A 20,584-nucleotide genomic window follows, 5' to 3' on the forward strand; every position below is an offset into this window, starting at 1 on the left:
TATTTGGTCCTGTCTAGTGCCTTTCCCGTTGTGTGCAGGTAACGACAATCATTAATTGCTGAATTAATGATTGTCATTTAATTCCTTGATTATGGCTGTCGGAAACCGTTTCGCCGTTGCTGCGTTAATTCTATTTAATGCGTAATCAATAGGATCTCGTATGTTGTTCCCTTTGATGTTCTCTTCGTTGACCATGTCGTTGGTATCAGCTACCTCTCCATTAATGTTATGCTCAGCATTACCATTACATCTTTCTATGCCACTGTCTTAACTGACACGTGAGTCCACGTGTTAGGCACGATATTTATCCATACAATAAACATGATTTCCAAAAATGGAAGTGATCTCTCCGTCTTGATTTTCTTTTTATGGTGTGAAAATATTTGGATTTTAAAGACATTTCAGTCTTTAATTTAATCCCAAATTTGGCCTCTCAACATAGAGCCTGTTTGGATGGGCTTAAAAAAAGCAGCTTATAAGCTGAAAACAGTTTATAAGCCAAAAAAAAATAATTGGATAGTCCAACTTTTTTTTTTTTTGACTCATAAGTTGTTTTCAACTTATAAGGTGCTTTAGATAAGCTAAGCCAAACAGGCCCAATTATTTTTTTAGGTTTATTTTAAGCACAAAATGACTTTAAGTTGATCAGTCAAACATTCAAAAAAAATTGAAAACTGCCTATAAGCAAATCCAAACGGACTCATATCCATGACCACGCGCAGTTGTCAGCTTCCTCAGTGCTCATGCCGCTCAAATTCTCCCCCACTAAATGTGGGTCATTAGTCATGTGCATCACATTTTTGTTTAAAATGTAGATTTAATATTCTTTTAGCGTATAGTGTAGCACCCAAATAAAGAATTTTCTTCAACGGTCAAAATGAAAATGAGAAAAAGAAACAATTCCATATCAGGTGGAAATTTAACTAGAATATGATACGGAGAACTTATTTCTTTATAATCATCAAGTTTCTAAAATTTGTTGACTAGACTAATAGTCGCGTTGTATAACTATTAAAGAGAAAAAATATTTTTATTGAGAATTTTTTATTATAAAAACTGAAATTTGAGACCTTTAGTTAAGAGTGAGGCAATTTTATTCATCTTGCCACACCTCTCGGTGATTAAAAAAAGTCATATTTTCATATAACTAGCTCGAGCTCGACCAAAGCATCGATCTTGGTTGGCTCCTAAGTAATTTAATTATTAATTTAAAACAATCTTATTGATTAGGCTCAATTTAATATTTATTATTTCTTAATTCGACGTATTTAAAATTTTAATCATATTATAACTTAAGGCTAATTATGATTAAGCTGAATAGTAACTAAAATATTAAATTTTAAAAAGTAATTAAATTAATTTGTTACAAATTCCTTGGATTTATTGGTAAATTAACTTTTTCTTTGAAAGTTCAAGTTTATGTGTTATATTTAGCGAGTCATATTCGTTTAAGTTCTAATTTAAACTAATAAGATATAATTCAATATCATATGAATAAATACCGTTTCTTTTGGACCGGAGAAAATTAATTAAATTGAACTATTAATTCTTATATTTTTGTTTAATCAATCAATTCATTATGAAAGTAGTTTTTCCTAAAGAAGCATACAACATATGCAAGAAAGTGAACAATATAATAAAGGATTGGCTCGATCGGGTGCGGTTCAAGATCAATTGGAGCTTTGGCAAAGTTTGATTTGTTTCCACAAGAGACCATACTAATATAGCAACACATTTTAATTTGGGACGTGAAATAAGTTATGTTACAACTGCTAATATTATATGTTAGTGGATTTTATCCTACAACATTCGATAAATCATTATGGCTATCACAAATTCACAATCATACAAGATTAGAAAAAAATAAAAGATAATTACATTCGGTAGAATGTGCATATAATACACATAGAAAATAAAATGAAAGGTCGACTATAATTCTTAATCACGTCCTAAACATATCTCTAGGCGCAGTAATCCACTAGTATGAAGTTGTTATAATTGAATATGTCAGAAAGAAATAGGGTCACATGAGTAAATTGCCGAAAACTTAAAATCATTCGAAAAAAAATCCATCCATATTGTTTGAAATAGGCCAAAATGAGAATAGTAGAATAATATGTGCACAATACGGTAGTACCAATTATTTGTGATTAAATTTCACTCATATTAATAAATTTACTTTAAGTCCAATATTAGTTAGGAGTCTTTTAATTTTATTAAAAATTTATATCCTAATAAAAAATATAGAAAATATTTAATGTTAGAGAACCTAAATTTAAAGTATTTGAATTAAGACAGATTGTAATTAAAGCTACATAAATGGTAAGTAAATATACACAGTTGACATAATATAATTGTTGTATAGGAAATAAGATTTTGTGCCGTTGGAGATGATTTCAGCTCACTTTGCTTTGCCCAGCTTCCATGGGCCCCTGTGCTTTCCGTATGAATATCCTCCACGCGCTTCTGCTAGCGTGTGCAATCTCCTCGATTGGCACGTGGGCTATTACATTCCTCTCTAACTCGCTGGATACGTGGAAATATATACTCCCAAAATAAGTGTTATCTTAACAAAAATTACGCTCATTAAAAATCAATAAATATAATATAAAATTTAGTAAATCATTCTTACATTTTATATATTTTTTTAGGAATTGAGCAATATTAAAGAGGGCTATTTCTTTAAAAAAAATCTCTTGAAAGAGAAAAAAACATGAATGTTTTCTCTCCTTGATTTGCAAATCCTTATTCTCGAAATCGAGTAATCGGTGAGCATAATTGGAAACACTAACCAATTTTTATCTTGAATTCTTAAGATGACACGCATTAAACTACCCCTATCTATTACTCCCTTTGTCTCAATTTATGTGATACACTTTCTTTTTAATCTGTCCCAAAAAGAATGATACATTTATATTTAGAAATAATTTAACTTAAAGCTTCTTCTTTTGCCCTTAATGAAATGATTTACAGGCACACAAATATGCATAGCTTATTTTAGACCACAAGTTTAAAAAAAAATCTTTCTTTTTTGAACTTCATGCCTAGTTAAACTATATCAGATAAATTGGGATGGAAAGAGTAAATATTTTTTGAGAATTAAGCAATATTAAAGAGAGCTAGTCGAAAACACTTACCAATTTTTATCTTGAATTCCTAAAATATGTGATATTTTAGGATAGCTTTTTTTTTTACTTGGATATCACCTATTTGGGAGGAAGTAATACTAAGGAGCCGTTTGGCATGAGATGAAATCATGTCTGAACATATAATTTGGATTTTTTAAGTTGCAGTTTCTTTTATAAACATAAAAACCCCACAAATTGTGAAAATCATCAAAAAATTTTCAATTCTTATACAATCTTACCAAATGAGTAAATCATAATTCATAATAAAATTAATACTCTACTAGAAGACATTTCTAAAAAATACAACATCAATTGATCAAACTTTAGTTGAATAAAAAGGAAAATTTAACATGAATAGTAATGTAACTACTCTTTAATATAATCCTCTCACATGGTACGAACAATATAGCTACCAACTTATGATTGGTAAACATGATTGGTAAATATATCTATCAACTTATGGGTCTGTTTTTACAAAATATAAACGTATGAGTTAAATTTACATTTATATTTTTTGAAATCATGATTTCAAATCCAAAATTATGCCTTTTTGGATGATTTGGAATTTCATCTCATATATCTACCAACTTATGGGTCTGTTTTTACAAAATATAAACGTATGAGTTAAATTTTACATTTATATTTTTTGAAATCATGATTTCAAATCCCAAATTATGCCTTTTTGGATGATTTGGAATTTCATCTCATATATCTACCAACTTATGAGTCTGTTTTTACAAAATATAAACGTATGAGTTAAATTTTACATTTATATTTTTTAAAATCATGATTTCAAATTCTAAATTATACATTTTTGCATGATTTGAAATTTCGCATGTCCAAACGCTTATTCGATTTCATCTCACTAATACTCCTCGTATTCGTGTAGAAGTAGAGAGAGAAAAGATACAATAAATGAGATTTTGAAATATTGGAGATAAATAATGGAGTCTACTAAATAGATCCATTCCATTTTGAGGAAAAAAAAAGAAAAAAGAGGAGTATACTTTATTGGGAGGGTGAACAAGACGTTTTTGTGCAAAAGTGCGTCTAAGTTCTCTTCATGTGAGGTCTTATGGGCCCCACCTTACCCCACCCCCTCGCTTAGATTCTCCTCTTCAACTTTGCTTCCATTTTCTTCTCTCTTTACAACAAACAACGGCGCCAACAAAAACCTCTTACTTCTCTCTCTATATATAAACACATACACACATATATATATATATAGTTTGTAATATCTTTCTTTAAAATTAGACAAGTTTCATTTGTTTTAAAATAACGTAACTAGTACGAATATTGAGCTACTTGTCTGTTTTTCTGTTTGAGTTTGGTTTGTACAAGGAAAGTAATTAATGACGTTTGAAAAACCCGGTTTTGCCCCTTCATAACCTCCAGATTTTTTTTTTGGTGGTAATGTGGGTGCATTGGGTTATATGTTGTATTTTGGGCAATAGATTTTGTTGATGATACCAATGCAGGTTGGAAAAATGGAGTTTTATGGATAAGAAAATGATGGCTAAGTTCTCTGTATATATTTATTAAGTTTTGCATGTGGGGGAAAGATAAGATCTCAGTTCTTGATTTTGCTCTCCAAGAAAGGGTGTTATGTTTTTTTATTTTTATTTTCCAGGTAATTATGCTCTGCAATTCCCTTTTCAGGTTTTTGGTTACTTTTTGTTAGTTAAGTAGTGGACTAACTTGTTCTGTTTTTTTATTTTTTTGGGTGATTATGGTTGACGTGGATATTGTACTTATGAGTTTCATTTGTATTTAATTGATATGAAGTTATTTGGAAATAGTACCAATTTTGCAAGAAACTTCTTTTAAATAGTTGGGCTTAGTGTTTTTTTGTCTTTGAGACTGTGCTCTTTGGAAATTTAACCAATATGTTATGTTATTGCAAGTGGGTGCTGGTGCATGCATTTGTATCTATCCCTGGAATTTTATACTCATGTCATATGCCTTTTTTTAATTTTAAATGTTCTTGGCTACAGTCTACATTGTTGAACTGGAAATCAAATTGACAACTTGTCTCATGCATATGTGGTTGGATTTGTCAGGTGTATGATTCTTGATTAAGCAGCATCATCAGTGCTGAAATGGATATTTAGTAAATGGGCTGAAAGACTTTGTCAATTGAATGCAATGTTGAGGACATTAGCACTGGCTTTGTTAATTTCATCATTCCTTGTTTCGTTAACGGCTGCTGATAATGGTGACCCTCGATGTAACTGTGATGACGAGGGATTCTGGAGCGTTGAGGGTATCTTAGAGTGCCAAAGAATCAGTGATCTCTTTATTGCGATAGCGTATTTTTCCATCCCAATTGAGCTCCTTTACTTTGTCAGCTGTTCTAACTTTCCATTCAAATGGGTGCTCTGTCAATTTATTGCATTCATTGTTCTGTGTGGGATGACTCATTTGCTCAATTTCTGGACTTACTATGGCCAACACCCGTTTCAGCTTATGCTTGCTCTAACCATTTTTAAAGTCCTCACTGCACTGGTATCCTTTGCCACTGCTATAACCCTTCTCACCCTCTTCCCTATGCTGCTCAAAGTCAAGGTGAGGGAATTTATGCTGAAAAAGAAGACTTGGGATCTTGGTCGAGAAGTTGGATTAATAAAGATGCAAAAAGAAGCTGGATGGCATGTTCGGATGCTTACACAGGAGATTCGAAAGTCACTTGACCGTCATACAATACTCTACACAACTTTGGTGGAGCTATCCAAGACACTGGATTTGTATAATTGTGCTATTTGGAAGCCTAATGGGAGTAAAACTGAGATGAACCTAATTCATGAGTCGAGAGACAGAAGCTTTAATAGTATGTATAATTCACCTATCCCGACAAGTGATCCAGATGTAATAGCAATTAAGGGGAGTGATGGAGTAAAAATACTTGATGCCGACTCCCCACTTGCTGCTGCGAGTAGTGGAGAGAGTAGGGAACCAGGAGCTGTGGCTGCAATTAGGATGCCGATGCTGAAAGTGTCGAACTTCAAAGGCGGAACTCCTGAACTTGTCCCAGAATGTTATGCCATACTGGTTTTGGTTCTTCCAGGTGAACAAGGTAGATCATGGAGCAACCAAGAAATCGAGATAGTCAGAGTCGTGGCTGATCAGGTTGCTGTGGCTCTGTCCCATGCTGCAATTCTTGAAGAGTCTCAGCATATGAGAGAAACATTGGAAGAGCAAAATCGCGCTTTGCAACAAGCGAAGCAGGATGCACTTAGGGCGAGTCAGGCAAGGAATTCATTTCAGATGGTTATGAGCCATGGGCTAAGAAGGCCCATGCACTCAATATTGGGTCTGCTCTCCTTGTTGCAAGATGACAAATTGGGTAATGAGCAGCAGCGGCTTCTTGTGGATTCAATGGTTAAAACCAGTAATGTTGTTTCAACCCTAATAGATGATGTGATGGATACTTCAACAAAGGACAATGGTAGATTCCCTTTGGAGATGAGGCATTTTCAGCTACATTCCATGATAAAAGAAGCTGCTTGTCTTGCAAAGTGTTTGTGTGCCTATAGGGGTTATAATTTTTCCGTCGAGGTCGACAAATCTTTGCCAAATCATGTTGTGGGTGATGAAAGAAGAGTTTTTCAAGTTATTCTTCATACGTTTGGGAATCTCTTGAAGGACCCCAATGGAGGGATTCTCACATTTAGGGTTCTCCCAGAAAGTGTAAGTAGGGGCGGAGCTTGGAAGACGAGGAGGTCAAACTCATCTCGTGACATTGCCTATATCAGGTTTGAAGTTGGAACAAACAATAATCATTCTCCGCCAGAGGGAATAACATCCACGTTGCCACATTACAGTGAAAAACGCAGCAGTAGGGACGTGGATGAATGCTTGAGCTTCACTGTGTGCAGAAAGCTTGTTCAGGTACTGTATTGCTAAATACCAGCATCTGAGTTTATATAACTGGAATTTATGCACCTGTCTTTTTTTTTCTTTCCTAATCTCTTCCTTCTGTGTTAATATTAGACACTCAACTTTGATAAAATCATCCTGTTATAGGTTAAAAGCAAGTAAAGTTATTATGTCTAAGGCAAAATGATATTAGGCAGGCTAGTTTTGAAAATTCTCCTGCAATTGGATGAGACTTTTTAAATAGTGATTTCTGGATGACGTTATCTACTGCAATTTCTGCGTTAAAAAAGATAGAGCAATGTCATAATCTTGGGTGCCTGAACACATCGTCATGTAATTAAATATGTCAAATTTCCTTGTGACGGGGAAATATGACCCTAAAGTTGTTTAAGTTCAATTACGGAGCTTTTAACCTCAGTTGATTGGGAATGAAAATCTGAAACCATGCGTTGAATTTAGTAGTACCCTGGTACTTGTTTATTTATCATTTTTTTTTCCTTTGACAATAATTTCAAGTGCATATATTTGCGGTTTGGGGTTGCACTAAATTCTTTCTGATATGTGAAAATGATGAACAGTTGATGCAAGGAGACATCTGGGTAATTCCAAACCCAGAATGTTTTGATCAAAGCATGGCTGTCGTTCTTGGGCTTCAACTGCGGCCATCAATTGCCATAGGCATTCCTGAATATGGAGAATCTTCTGATCACTCGCATTCACACACACTCCTCCAAGGTGTTAAAGTTCTGTTAGCAGATTTTGATGATGTGAATAGAGCAGTAACAACGAAGCTACTTGAAAAATTGGGATGCAGCGTTTCTGCAGTTTCGTCTGGATCCGAATGTCTTCGTGTTCTTGGCCCTGCTGTATCCTCGTTCCAAATTGTCCTTTTGGATCTTCACCTGCCTGATTTGGATGGTTTTGAACTAACCATGAGAATTCGGAAATTTGGTAGCCGCAGCTGGCCATTGATTGTTGGTTTAACTGCAACTGCTGATGACGATGTTACTGGAAGATGCCTGCAGATTGGAATGAATGGACTTATTCGTAAACCAGTGCTATTGCCAGGGATTGCTGATGAGCTTCAGAGGGTTCTGCTACGGGCAAGCAGAATGATGTGATGACGTGCAAACAAAATTGCTTGGACCAACCATTTCCCACCTGTGAAGATTCCAGCATACAGTTGTAACATACATACAATTTTTGAAATCAAAATGGTATAGAAAATATATCAGTCTTTTCTAGTCAGATAGAAGATCTCAGCTCTAAAAGATTTGACTGCCAGGTTTGCCCATTCTACATTTTATTGAGCTTAGCAACTCAGAATTTAACTAATCTGTCCCTAGAACTGAAGTATATAGCATTGAGAAATGACTTGAGCATAGCTCCACTTCTAAGTTATGGAGCACTAAATTCTTGATATAAGATTTGCATTTGCAGGAATATCTGTTGCCAATTGAATATTTTGGGTGAAGAATGTTCAAAAGGCTGATCTGAAATGTAGGCTTATATGAAAATCCATTCACAAATATACTAAAATTCTTCATTAAGATGAGACTATACATACTTTTAGGCTTCAATGAAGCTGGTTCTTGCACTTATATATGCAAACTCTCTTTTAGGTTGTGGATTTTTTGTTCCATAACCTCGCAAAAATGTTTCAGCTTTGTTGTGTCTGCCATCATAGTGGATTTGAAGAAAATGAGTGCCCCCATCGGTTGAAATATTTTCGATGACTTGAATTTAAAGTTGAGAATAATTTGATGTGAAATCCTATCTGTTTGCCTCCCACTAGGTTGCTAGAGGTGTAGTGCGAATCACACTGTGTGATACTCAGATTATGATATCCTCAATATAGTTTTATTTGTTCTTTATGTATATGTGAGAGCCTGAGAGGTGGTTGTGAGTCCTTAGCTTTTTAAGTCATGAAGGGAGAGTTCGCATAATATTATTTGATTAAAATGGAATATATTGGCAGCTTCATTCATGCTCACTAGAAAAGCTATTCTAGATTGTGTCTTAAGCTTTGGTTCCAAAAGAACATGTCGTTGCAGAGGCAGAGCTTACCTGGCCCGAGGGGAGTCAACCGACACCCTTTCATGAGAAAATTTCACAATATAGATAGGTCAATTTTTTTTTTTTTAATGTATATATACTATATGTTAAATTTACTTGGTTTCTTCTTGTTTACATTTTTTATTATGAATTCCCTTAATTTTGCCACCACTATCTCGTTGGACATATCCGAACGCCGCCATAAGACAGGTAGCCTGCCGTGCAGGTGTCTGTGAATGATTTTTGCACTCAAGAATGGCTTTCTGTATTGTTAGATGAACTAGTAGCTGCAAAAACTTACTATAGCAACTTGGTTCAGACATGTGGACTGCATGTTCTATCTTGGATAAAATTATTTTGTGCTGTGCTTGATCCTTAGGATATGGGATATGGCTACCAGACTCATTTTCCAACTTAATCATATCCAAGGCATGGTCATTTTGCATGTGAGCCCATTCCTCATTTTGTGTGTTAAATGGGTCAAAGATGCATTGCATGTGATTGTTCTCTGAACCTTGTGACAAAAGTAGAAACCGTGCATGAATTAGAATTTGGATACGTACATGCATTCTCTTGTTCCGATTGACTTTGGCCCTTATTGAAAAATTGTGGTAGCGTTTTCATTGACACTTCAACTTTTATTTGGACTTAATCCCGGGTATCCCATCTTATCCCATAAACTAGGTAGTATTATTTCATCTCACCTTCCAGGTGAAATAAATTAGTTCAAGGATTATAATCTCATGCCTAAAATCCCGGAATAACTCAATCTGCAATCCAAATGGCCGGATATAATTTCTCTATCTTGAGCAAACAGTATTTCCTTATTAGATGTTTCCATACATACATTTTTTTCGAGAATCCATCAAAATTATTAATTTACTTGTATATTTTCTGATGTTCATTCTTGAAATTGTCAATTTTGACAAAATACAGTATAAGGGTGATTTCAATTAGATCTGCTTTCTTTTTACTTTCCTTTGAAGATTATTCGTCCTTTCATTTTTTAGATGTTCAATTTGCTTTAAAAAAAAGGCAAAGGTGCAAATATACCCTCAACTTTGCGATTTAGAGCATATATACCCTCGTTAAAAAGTGGTGTATATATATCCTTGTCGTTACAAAATGTTGCAATTATACTCCTGCCCTTACACAAATAGTGCAAATATACCCTTTTCGCTAACGGGATTTAAAAAAAAAAAATCATTTAGCTCATTTTTTATTAAAAAAAAAAGTCATGTGGCTTTAAAAAAAACTCTACCCATTTTTTAAGTAGACATATTTTTCTAACACCACATGGTAATTTTTTTTTTTTTGTGGCTCGGGTCTGTTTCGTTTAAAAAAATATCTCTGTGGCTTTAAAAAAAAAGTCTACCCATTTTTTTAAATGAACCAGACCCGATCCACCAGAAAAAAATTATCATGTCGCTTTAGAAAGATATGTCTACTAAAAAAATGGGTAGACTTTTTTTTACAGCCACAGGGTATTTTTTTAATTAAAAAATAAATTAAATGATTTAAAAAAAAATCCCTCAGCAAAAGGGTAATTTGCATCATTTTGTAACGGGAAAGGTATATTTACACCACTTTTATAATGGGAGTATGAGCCCGTTTGGATTGACTTATAAGTTGCCTATAAGCTGTTTTCAGCTTTTTTAAGTGTTTGGCTGGCCAGCTTAAAGTCATTTTGTGCTTAAAATAAGCCCAAAAAATTAATTGGGTTTGTTTGGCTTAACTTATTTAAAGCAGCTTATAAGCTGTTAAAAAATAAGTTAGACTACACCAACTTATTTTTTTTTGGCTTATAAGCTGCTTTTTTTAAGCCCATCCAAACATGCTCTATATCTGCTCTAAATCGCAAAGTTGAGGGTATATTTGCACCTGTTCCCTTAAAATAATCATGCTAGTATAGGGGTGATGATCCATTGACAGAATGCAAAGTTTTTTCCAATCCAAATATCACAAGTTATGATTTAGGGATTCTGTTGTTAAGATACTGCTCTACTAAAATGTCTTTCTATTTTTGTTTATCAGTTGTCATGAGTAATCTCTCCATTTCATCTTTCATTTAGACTATTCAAAATTTATTCTTCTCTGCTCTAATGGTTGTAACTTGTAAGGAACGACATAGGCAATCAACTTTTTTTTGCGCGGATTGTCCATCATTTAGGGTGGTCTTTAATTTTTGACCTTCAAATTGGTGGTCTTTTAAGTTTTGCTTTTTTTGCGCGGATTGCCCTTCGTTTGGGGTGGTCTTTAAATTTTGCCCCTCAAATTTGTGGTCTTTAAATTTTGCCCTTCATATTTGTGGTCTTTAAATTTTGCCCTTTGCTTGGAAAGATGGGCGAATACATGAAGTTCTGAGTTCGAACCCCCGCTCAGGCATAAAATAAAAAAATAATTTCGCAAGGCAGGACTGGGGGAGTGTATGCCGGATCCAGCATACAATCTTTAAGAAAAAGTTAAAGTTATGCCGGATCCGGCATAACTAAAAGTCTGCCCCTCAAGGCAAAGTCTGCCCCTCCGGCAGACTTTTAGTTAAACATAACTAAAAGTCTGCCGGAGGGAGCATACAAAATTTAAACTTTGCCTTATAAGGCAAACTTTTAGTTATGCCTTAAGGAAAACTTACGCCTTATGGGGCATACTTTTAGTTATGTTTTATGGGCACACTTTTAGTTAAGGCATTACTAAAGGTTTACCTTGAAAAGTAAAAAAAAAATACATATATATGCTTCAAGGAAAAGTTTGCCCATAAGGCATAAGTATGCCCCAATCGGCATAAGTTTGGTAATTCCTTAACAAGTTTATGCCGATGGGGGCATACTTTTAATGGGCAAACTTTTATGTCGGATCCGGCATAAACTTGTGAAGGAATTATCAAAGTTATGCCGGAACCGGCATACTTATGCCAAGTCTGCCCATAAGGCATAATATGCCGGGTCTAGCATAACTTTGCTAATTCCTTCACAAGTGTATGCCGATGGGGGCATAGCGAAATTTAAACTCTGCTTTGCGAATTTGTTTTTAAAATTTTGACTGTGTGGGGGTTCGAACCTGAAACCCATTGGATTTAGCGAAGGGCAAAATTTAAAGATTTCAAATATGAGGGGCAAAATTTAAAGCCCACCCCAAAAGAAGGGCAATTCTGCGAATTGCCCTTAAGTTTTTCTCTTCGCCTAATAGCCAGAGGTTGTGGGTTCGAACCTCAGCTCAGTAAAAATAAAAAATAAAAAATGGCAAAGCAGAATTTCGCGAGGCAGAATTTGGGCCTTAAAGCAGAATTTGCATGGGCAAAAATTCTGCTTCAAGGACAAAATTTAAAGACCATCATTTTGAGGGATAAAAACTAAAGACCACCCCCAGCGAAGGCCAACCCTGCAAATTGCCTGGCAATCAATCCAATGGTTTTCATGTCATGACCCGAAATGGTATCAATCGACACTAAATGGACTGACCCACAAGCTAATGGGCTGGAAGTCTGCGTTTTGCCTCGATCAACAATTAAGACAGCTAATGGAAGGGATATCTGCTAATTGCTTACGCAAAAATTTTAATAACGGTATTGGCTTCTAGAGAAGTGAATAAATAAATAGATCATTATAAATATAAATATCATTACTATAAATACAATTCAAGTACATTACTAAAAGTTTTGAACAAAGTTCCCCCCCCTCCCCCCCCCTCTCCCTTTTCTTTTGGTATCTAGGAAACCCGCAACCACTAACCTTTGGGTGCGTTCTGGGTAAATCTCGCTCTTAGTGCAATAGCCCGCAAACCACACAGGAGATGTAAACGGAACTACGCAAGCTCCATGCGACGAGCTCAAACTGAGAAGGTTGTTGGCGAGGGAAATTGACTCCTAGTCTCCCACGTGAGAAACTACTCGTTAAACCAACTCAGTCACCCTCGCCGATACTAAGTTCCTTTTAAAATGTATTCACGATGAACTTAGAAATAATTTACTTTCTTGTTTGCTTAGTATTGATTGATCCGTATTTGAGGAAGCTAGTGTTCGATTCCTTTTCAACCTTATTTTAAATGAAAAATGAGGCTCAAATATTAAAAGACGTGACTAAGCATAAAACTAAAGGCAAGTTATACATTTGGTCGGTGATAAAAATGATAATATTCGCTAGTCATTTATACAAAAAATATTATATTACTACTATATATAAGAAAGAATCTCAAATTTTGTAGTCCTCACATGAATTTTTTGTCTCTATTTACCCCTAATATAAGTTTTGATTACTTGGCAAACTCTAACACATTTTTGTAAATTTTAAAAATCTTAAAGACTTTTATCAATGCCACTAAAAGTGATGATGTCATGAAAAAGGTTGTGGCCCCACAAAGCACACTCATGCATATTGAGTCTTTTATGTGGAAATATTACTACATTAAATTTACTTTTAAACTAGTATATTTTTCCTTAAGAATTTATTATACACATCTAATAATTTATTATGTCATTCAAATTCTATCATAAAGCGTGCTTAATTATTGAGTTAAAATATTATTTTTATAATATTATTTATTATTTATTGATATTTTTTACCATTTATCATTCGCTATTTTAAATTTTATTCATCCGATTAAACATTTTTTTTTATTTTTCATGTAATTTTGTGTCGTACATGCTGGAAAATATAAGTAATTAACAAAGATTTCACTTACGGTACGATTAAGTTTTAAATTAAGAAAATAAACATAAATAACTTATATCATTACTGAATAGTTTAAAAAGTATAAAAACAGTAAATTATAGTCCCTCGGTCTCTATCAAAAACGTTCCAAATTATGGTAGTTAACTAATAAAATTTTATGTGCACACACTTTCAACAATAAATTTATCTAAAAATATTATTATGTTAAAAGAGGAACTATAAATATTATTTTTATATATATTCTGAATTGTTTTGAAAAAAATTGTAGTTAATTGTAAAAAGTATATATTCTACTTTTTTTAAAATTAAAATATTATGTGAAATATCATATATTAATATCTTATATAATTTAGGACAAAATTGTGAAGTTCGACATGAAAAAAGTTATTACAATGTAGATTTCATAAAATGGATCATTAATTAAGAAAATGAAAAAGAAAGCTTAAAGTACGAACAATTTAATTTCATTGACTTTTCAGTAATTTTTTTTGTGTGGTTTAATTTGAAAGAACGTCTAAAAAAGTATCTTATAATTATAGGAAGAGATTTAATTATTTATATTTATTTATAAGTTAACTTTATTGATTTCATCAAATAACAATATTTTTAAAGGTATCAAACTGATGTTACAAAAATAGAGAAGCAAGAGCAGAAAAACAATTAAAAAATATTTACAAATTTAATTTTTATCGTCGGTTTGGGCCCGGGCTTAGCACGGGCATATATATATATATTAAAAGTATGAACCCCTAAACTTAAAAGTTAAATTACTAAAATACCCTTCTTAATAACCTAACTATTCTACTTATTAAAATAAAAAACAAAAAATAAGAAAACTAATCCTACGAATTAACTGCCCAAAGCAAACAGTCAAGTCACAACCATTTGGTTGTTCAAATGACAAATTTACACATAAAGCCTTCACACTATATTCTCCAAAAGAAAATTAACGAATTACTATGTTTATGTTCCCATCACACGCTGCCAATTTAGTGCACTATACTCTCTTTTCCTCATCACTCATGTCTTATGTATGTTTAATATTTTCAAAAGGGTGTTCTAAAATTGCCAACAATTATTTCTTTCAATACCCTTTTAAATATCTAAAGACCATAATTGTTTAAACAAGTATCCAACTTTAAAAGCTCATCAAAAGATGACATATTGGTCACAAAGCTTGGCAAAATCGGCACTGGTTTGGCACGACCGTTCAAATAATTTACAAATTAGTGGACATGCTTACCAATTCCTTCAGAAGGTAAGTCTTTCATTCATTTTTTAGGTTATTAATTCTCTTTTATATGGACTTTTGCCAATCTTTCACCCATTTTTTCCATCAGTAAGATAAATGATAATTTGATTTTAAGAACAGCCATTATAGTTCAATCAAAATTGAGTTTTAGGTTTCGTTTTAATCTTCCATGAATGAATTGATAGCAGATTGTATCTTTTCTTCTATGTTAGTATTTCTCTAGATTTTGAGTTAATTTACTCTTATTTTTACGACTATTTTATAGTGGTTGGATAATCATTTAAAGTTCCTTTCAAATCCAATATATATCCACGATGATTTCATAGTGGTTGTCGCTTAAGGATTCTTATTAGGGGAAAAGGTCAAAAATACCCCTCTACTTTATTTTAGTGGCTGAAAATATCTTCCGTTACAATTTTGGGTCATTTATGCCCCTGTCATTATGAAAGTTAACAAATATACCCTTCATTTAACGGAAATTTCCTAACCCGATTTCATAAAAAAAAAAAAAAAAAACACTCTTCTATTTTATCCGCCCTGATCCACCTCCTAAAATAACCCATTCTTCTTCTCTGAGAAAATCCAGCCAACCAGCCATCTCCGACGAACCACGAACTCGATGAACTACCACAGAGAAGGAGACGGTGTTGTTAGTTTACTTTCCCGATGAAGATGGCGAGCAGCGCCTTCTCCTTTGTTTTTGTGTTGCTGAATCATAGTCAAGAAATGTTTCCACCTTGAACAATTAAAATAGCTAAAAGAATCAGACTCAGAGTTGTGTCATACATGTACACTACAAACATTTTCACAAAATTGTTAGTCACAACCTCAATATTATGATTCGGCATATCTGCCCAAGGAACAAATGCAACTCTTCCATCCATAAAGGGCAACCTGACCTGTGGTTGTCACACAAACCAATTTTACAAAACACTGCATATTTTCTCATGACATATATCTTTAGCGTCGAGCACAAGAGTGATGACACGATCTCTTATTCTTTTGTAATATATCATTTCTCTATAGACACCACATCAAAATATCTACGTTCAATTTCTACAAGTTTTTTAAAAAATAGAGTCGGCGCCGCTCGCCATCTTCACCAGCAATGTAAACCAACAATATTGTCTCCTTCTTCGTGGTAGTTCATCGATTCCGTGGTTCGCCGGATTTTCTCAGAGAAGAAGAATGCGTTATTTTAGGAGGTGGGTTGGGGTAGGTAAAATAGGGGAGTGGGTAATTTATGAAATCGGGTTATTTGAATCAATTTGGGGATTGCCGTCAAATGAAGGGTATATTTGTTAACTTTCATAACGGCAGGGGAATAAATGAACCAAAATTGTAACGAAGGATATTTTTATCCATTAAAACAAAGTAGAGGGGTATATTTGACCATTTTCCCTTCTTATTAATGTAGATTGAGAACTCAAGCCAATTCCAATCAAGTTATACTCAGTTTTATTTTTATCGTATTGACATCATTTTACAAATCATATACTACATGACATAGTATTGATATTATTTTATAAAAATGTGTACTACATGACTCGATATATACGTGGAATAATTATTCTACATGAAAGAATAAAGTACCATTCGTAATCGCATGTAGATTATTGTATTATATACGACTAAAGATCAATACATAAAATTTTGTAAATACAACATAGAGTGGTAAACGTGAAAGAGTTAGAGATACTTATGGTTCTCTTCACCATCACTTGTAACATACACGTACATAATATATAGATACAGAGGAGATAAACTCCTAATGGGATTAGGAGTCTGTGAAGTCTATCCAAAGCATGAATTTGAAAACTATAGGATACAATTTAAATAACCACATAGCTATCCTTTAGATATCCTAACATTCCCCCTCAAGTGAAGCTGTGTGTTCACAACAGCAAGCTTGTCTCTCAGAAATTGAAATCTTCGAACCGGTAAGCTTTTGGTCAATGTATCTGCTACCTGATCCAATGAGCTAATAAATCCAACCTCAAGGTTCTTTGAAGCTACTTTTTCTCGGACAAAATGAAAATCTAATTCAATGTGCTTTGTGCGTGCATGAAAAATTGGATTATCAGTAAGATAAGTAGCAGACAAGTTGTCACACCAAAGCTTAGGTGCTGCGATAATGGAAACGAAGCATGCGGCAAGGCCTCCCAAGGTTCCCCACTCTTCTTTGATCCGTCTTAGGACGGAGTGGAAGCCTCGACCCAAGCGGAAGTGCGATGTGTCTGGAAACTCGGGACATGTAATTCTTGAAGAAGATGTTGAAGCCATGTGATTTCAGCCGTAGCAGCAGCTAAGCCTCTGTATTCAGACTCTGTACTAGACCGAGCAATGACTCTTTGTTTCTTGGAGCACCATGAGACTAAATTGGGGCCTAAAAAGATGCAGTAACCATGCGTAGAACGCCTATCATCCGGACATCCAGCCCAATCGGCATCCGTAAAACCATTAATTAGTAGCTTAGGTGATTTTTTGAGATGTAAACCAAGATGTAATGTACCTTTCAAATAACGCAAGACTCTTTTCAGTGCTTGAAAGTGAGCTTGAGTAGGAGACTGCATAAATTGGCATAATTTATTCACACCGAAAGATACATCAGGCCGTGTTAAGGTCGCATACTGAAGAGCTCCGGCAAGACTACGATAAACGCCTGGATCATCAAATGGGGTGCTGCCAACTTTGGAAAGTTGAAGGCCTCCCACCATAGGTGTTGAAATAGGCTTTGCACCCTCCATGTTGGCACGTTGGAGAAGATCTCTTATATATTTGGTCTGAGTAAGAATTAAGCCTTGTGAACTAGAATGAAGTAAGGCGGCGCTTAGTTTCGCAAACCAAGCTCGAGGAGCTTGTTTAAGACCATACAGAGCCTTGTGAAGTCTACAGACATGCGTAGGATATTTCGGATCAACAAACCCAGCTGGTTGAGTCATATAGACCTCCTCGTGCAAGTCACCATGTAAAAATGCATTCTTTACGTCAAGTTGACACAAAACAATCCAACCCTCATACATTAAGGACCATTTTGATCATTTTCTCGAAACATCAAGGACTATTTCAATCAAGTGAATATATCAAGGACCAAAACAATTCAACCCTCATACATTTGAGAAGAACTCCACCCAAAATCAAGTAAAAGGCAAAATATTTCCTTAAACAAAAGAAAACGAAGCAAGAAAATGACAAAGAAACTAAATCAAGAACTATGAATAAATTTGCCACAGACACAACATCCGGTCACAAAGCTTCAAAGGCTTCCAACATCTGCAAGAAAATAACAAAGAAACTAAATCAAGAACTATGAATAAATTTGCCATAGACACAACATCCAGTCACAAAGCTTCGAAGGCTTCCGGCATCAGGCATTTCTATGATGTAATTTTGGCTTCCCGTATTAGTAGTTATAGAAACCATTCAAGGTGCAATTAAAAAATTAATGAGGTGATTAAAGTTCAAGTTAAATGACAATATCTCCGGAGACTTTTTGGCTTACTAACAGTAAATATTGAGACTTTTAAATATAATTACAATAAAGAATAGGAATGAGTGGAGTAGTAAATTTTGAGACATTAAATTTTTACATTAAAGAATAGGAATTAATGATTGCCATATTTAACTTTATACAATAAGAAAATAGAAAAAATAGAGGAAATTCTCAAAAAAATGACAAAAAAGATTAATACAATCCTTAGCCAAATAGAGGTGTCATATCACTTTTTCTATTCCTAGCTTTATAAGAGTATTATATATAGATTAGACCCCAACACACAAGCTAGTTATGTGTCTGGCCATTTGCCTGGAATTGCATACTGTCCGGTGGCGTCAATTTTTGCTTTTTATATGTTATTTTAAATTTATAAAGTTATATATAAAGAAAATCACAATCAAAGGTGTGGTGGGGGTGGCAAGTATTATCCATCCTTAATCAGAGATATTCGATTCAAGACCTCGGAGTGTTATCACCTTTGGTAGGAGAATTGTGTGGGATTGTTCCTGCGTGAATTCAAATTAGTCGGGCTTCAAAGCAAATTCAAACACTAAGTGGGAAAATATCAAAAAATGAAAACAGTCGGGTCAGTTGCACGATTGCCCTTCAAAGGCACCGGTCTTTAATTTTTGCCCCTCAAATTGTGGTGGTCTTTAATTTTTGCTCTTCACTAAAATTCCTTGGTTTTGGGTTCGAACCCCGCTTAGTCAAAAATTAAAAAAAAAATTAGAATGTTGAGTTTGGATTCGCAAGGCAGAGTTTCAAACTCTACCTTAAGGGAGAGTTTTGCCTTCACCAGGCCTAAGGCCTAACTTTTTTATTTTTTTTAACTTAATTGGAATTTTACAAACCTCTGCCTTAAGGTCTAACTTTTGCCCGAATAGGCCTAATTTTGGGTAAAAGTTTGTCTTAAGGCTTAACTTTGCTACAAACCTCTGCCTTGCGATTTTTTTTTTTTACTGAGTTGGGATTCAAACCCAGAACCTCGAAGTATTTGGCGAAAGACCACCAATTTGAGGGGCAAAAATTAAAGACCAATGCCTTTGAAGGGCAATCCGCACAAAAAAATGAAAAGGGTCTACTTTAGTGCATAACTAGTAAACTTATCCGCGCGGAGTGAACATTTTATAAATTTATTATTATTTAAAAAGGCAAACGCAGTTAATTATTTTAAGCATTCTTTAACTATTACAGAACTATAAAGAATATTGATACATATTTTATTTTTCATGCATCTCCTAAATATACGTAAATATATTTAACAATAATAATAAAAAAAGTGATCAATAATGAAACCTTAATATTCTAGCTTATAGAAATAAATAATTGTGGCTTGCAATGATCTGGTATTGGAAAAAAGTGAAGATATTTGGATGAGTTAAAAACATAAAAAGAATGTGGATAATATCGATTTATCGAGCCGTCCCTTTAATTCATATGTTAAGTCTTTTCAAATGTTAAATGTTTTTCAAGTTCATTGTCATCCTCCCTCTCAAGTAGGGTAACTGTTAGGGCTGTACAAAGAAAACCGACAAACCGCACCAAATCGACAAACCGAACCAAACTGGAAAAAAAAATGAGTAGTGGTTTGTTTGGTTTGGTTTGGTGTTGGGTAAAAAAACCCGATCATAATAGGTTTGGTTTGATTTTAACTAAAAAGATCAAACCGAGACCAAACCGATCTGATTATATATATACAATTTATAAATATTTTTATACATATATAATTTATAAATACGTGTATAACTTTATCACTTTTAAGCTTTGATTAGTCAGCTTCGTTCGTGATGCAATCCGTTTAAGAATTAGCACCACATCCGATTGTATAATTGATTCTTTTTTGGCAATTAAAAGAGACTTTTTTATTACAAATAGCTACAGTTGTCCAATGTCAAAACACTACTATGGCAGAACAGCCTAGCAGTGATCAAAACTAGCCTTTATCACATCAAAACAACTCAGACAATAAACAAAACTAGTAGATTAAGGGTAGAAAATCAGCTCATCCAATTTTTTTGTGAGTGCTGTCCACTGGGAACCTCTAACAAACACCTCTCGTATGATCCTCCTTGTAAGTACTTGTGGAATTAATTCTTAATGCTAAGTTTGA

General features: G+C 34.0%; 1 protein-coding gene across 1 annotated transcript; it reads left to right on the forward strand.

Annotated features, from left to right (window-relative positions):
* The first annotated feature begins 4,299 nt into the window (after nt 1-4,299).
* Nucleotides 4,300-8,554, forward strand: LOC132642961 (protein EIN4-like). The gene is made up of 3 exons (XM_060359896.1): nt 4,300-4,758; nt 5,189-7,016; nt 7,583-8,554. Exons 2-3 carry the CDS (start codon nt 5,274-5,276, stop codon nt 8,123-8,125), a joined length of 2,286 nt encoding a protein of 761 aa, XP_060215879.1. The 5' UTR covers nt 4,300-4,758; nt 5,189-5,273; the 3' UTR covers nt 8,126-8,554.
* The last annotated feature ends 12,030 nt before the right edge of the window (nt 8,555-20,584 follow it).

Source organism: Lycium barbarum, chromosome 1 (assembly GCF_019175385.1).
Source record: "Lycium barbarum isolate Lr01 chromosome 1, ASM1917538v2, whole genome shotgun sequence".
Lineage (NCBI taxonomy): Eukaryota > Viridiplantae > Streptophyta > Magnoliopsida > Solanales > Solanaceae > Lycium > Lycium barbarum.

Excerpts from the sequence above, each read along its gene's own strand:
- LOC132642961 (XM_060359896.1), top strand. The coding sequence starts at position 5,274 with ATGTTGAGGACATTAGCACTGGCTTTGTTAATTTCATCATTCCTTGTT. Across the intron at positions 7,017-7,582 it reads TGTGCAGAAAGCTTGTTCAG|TTGATGCAAGGAGACATCTG; the intron begins GTACTGTATTGC and ends AATGATGAACAG.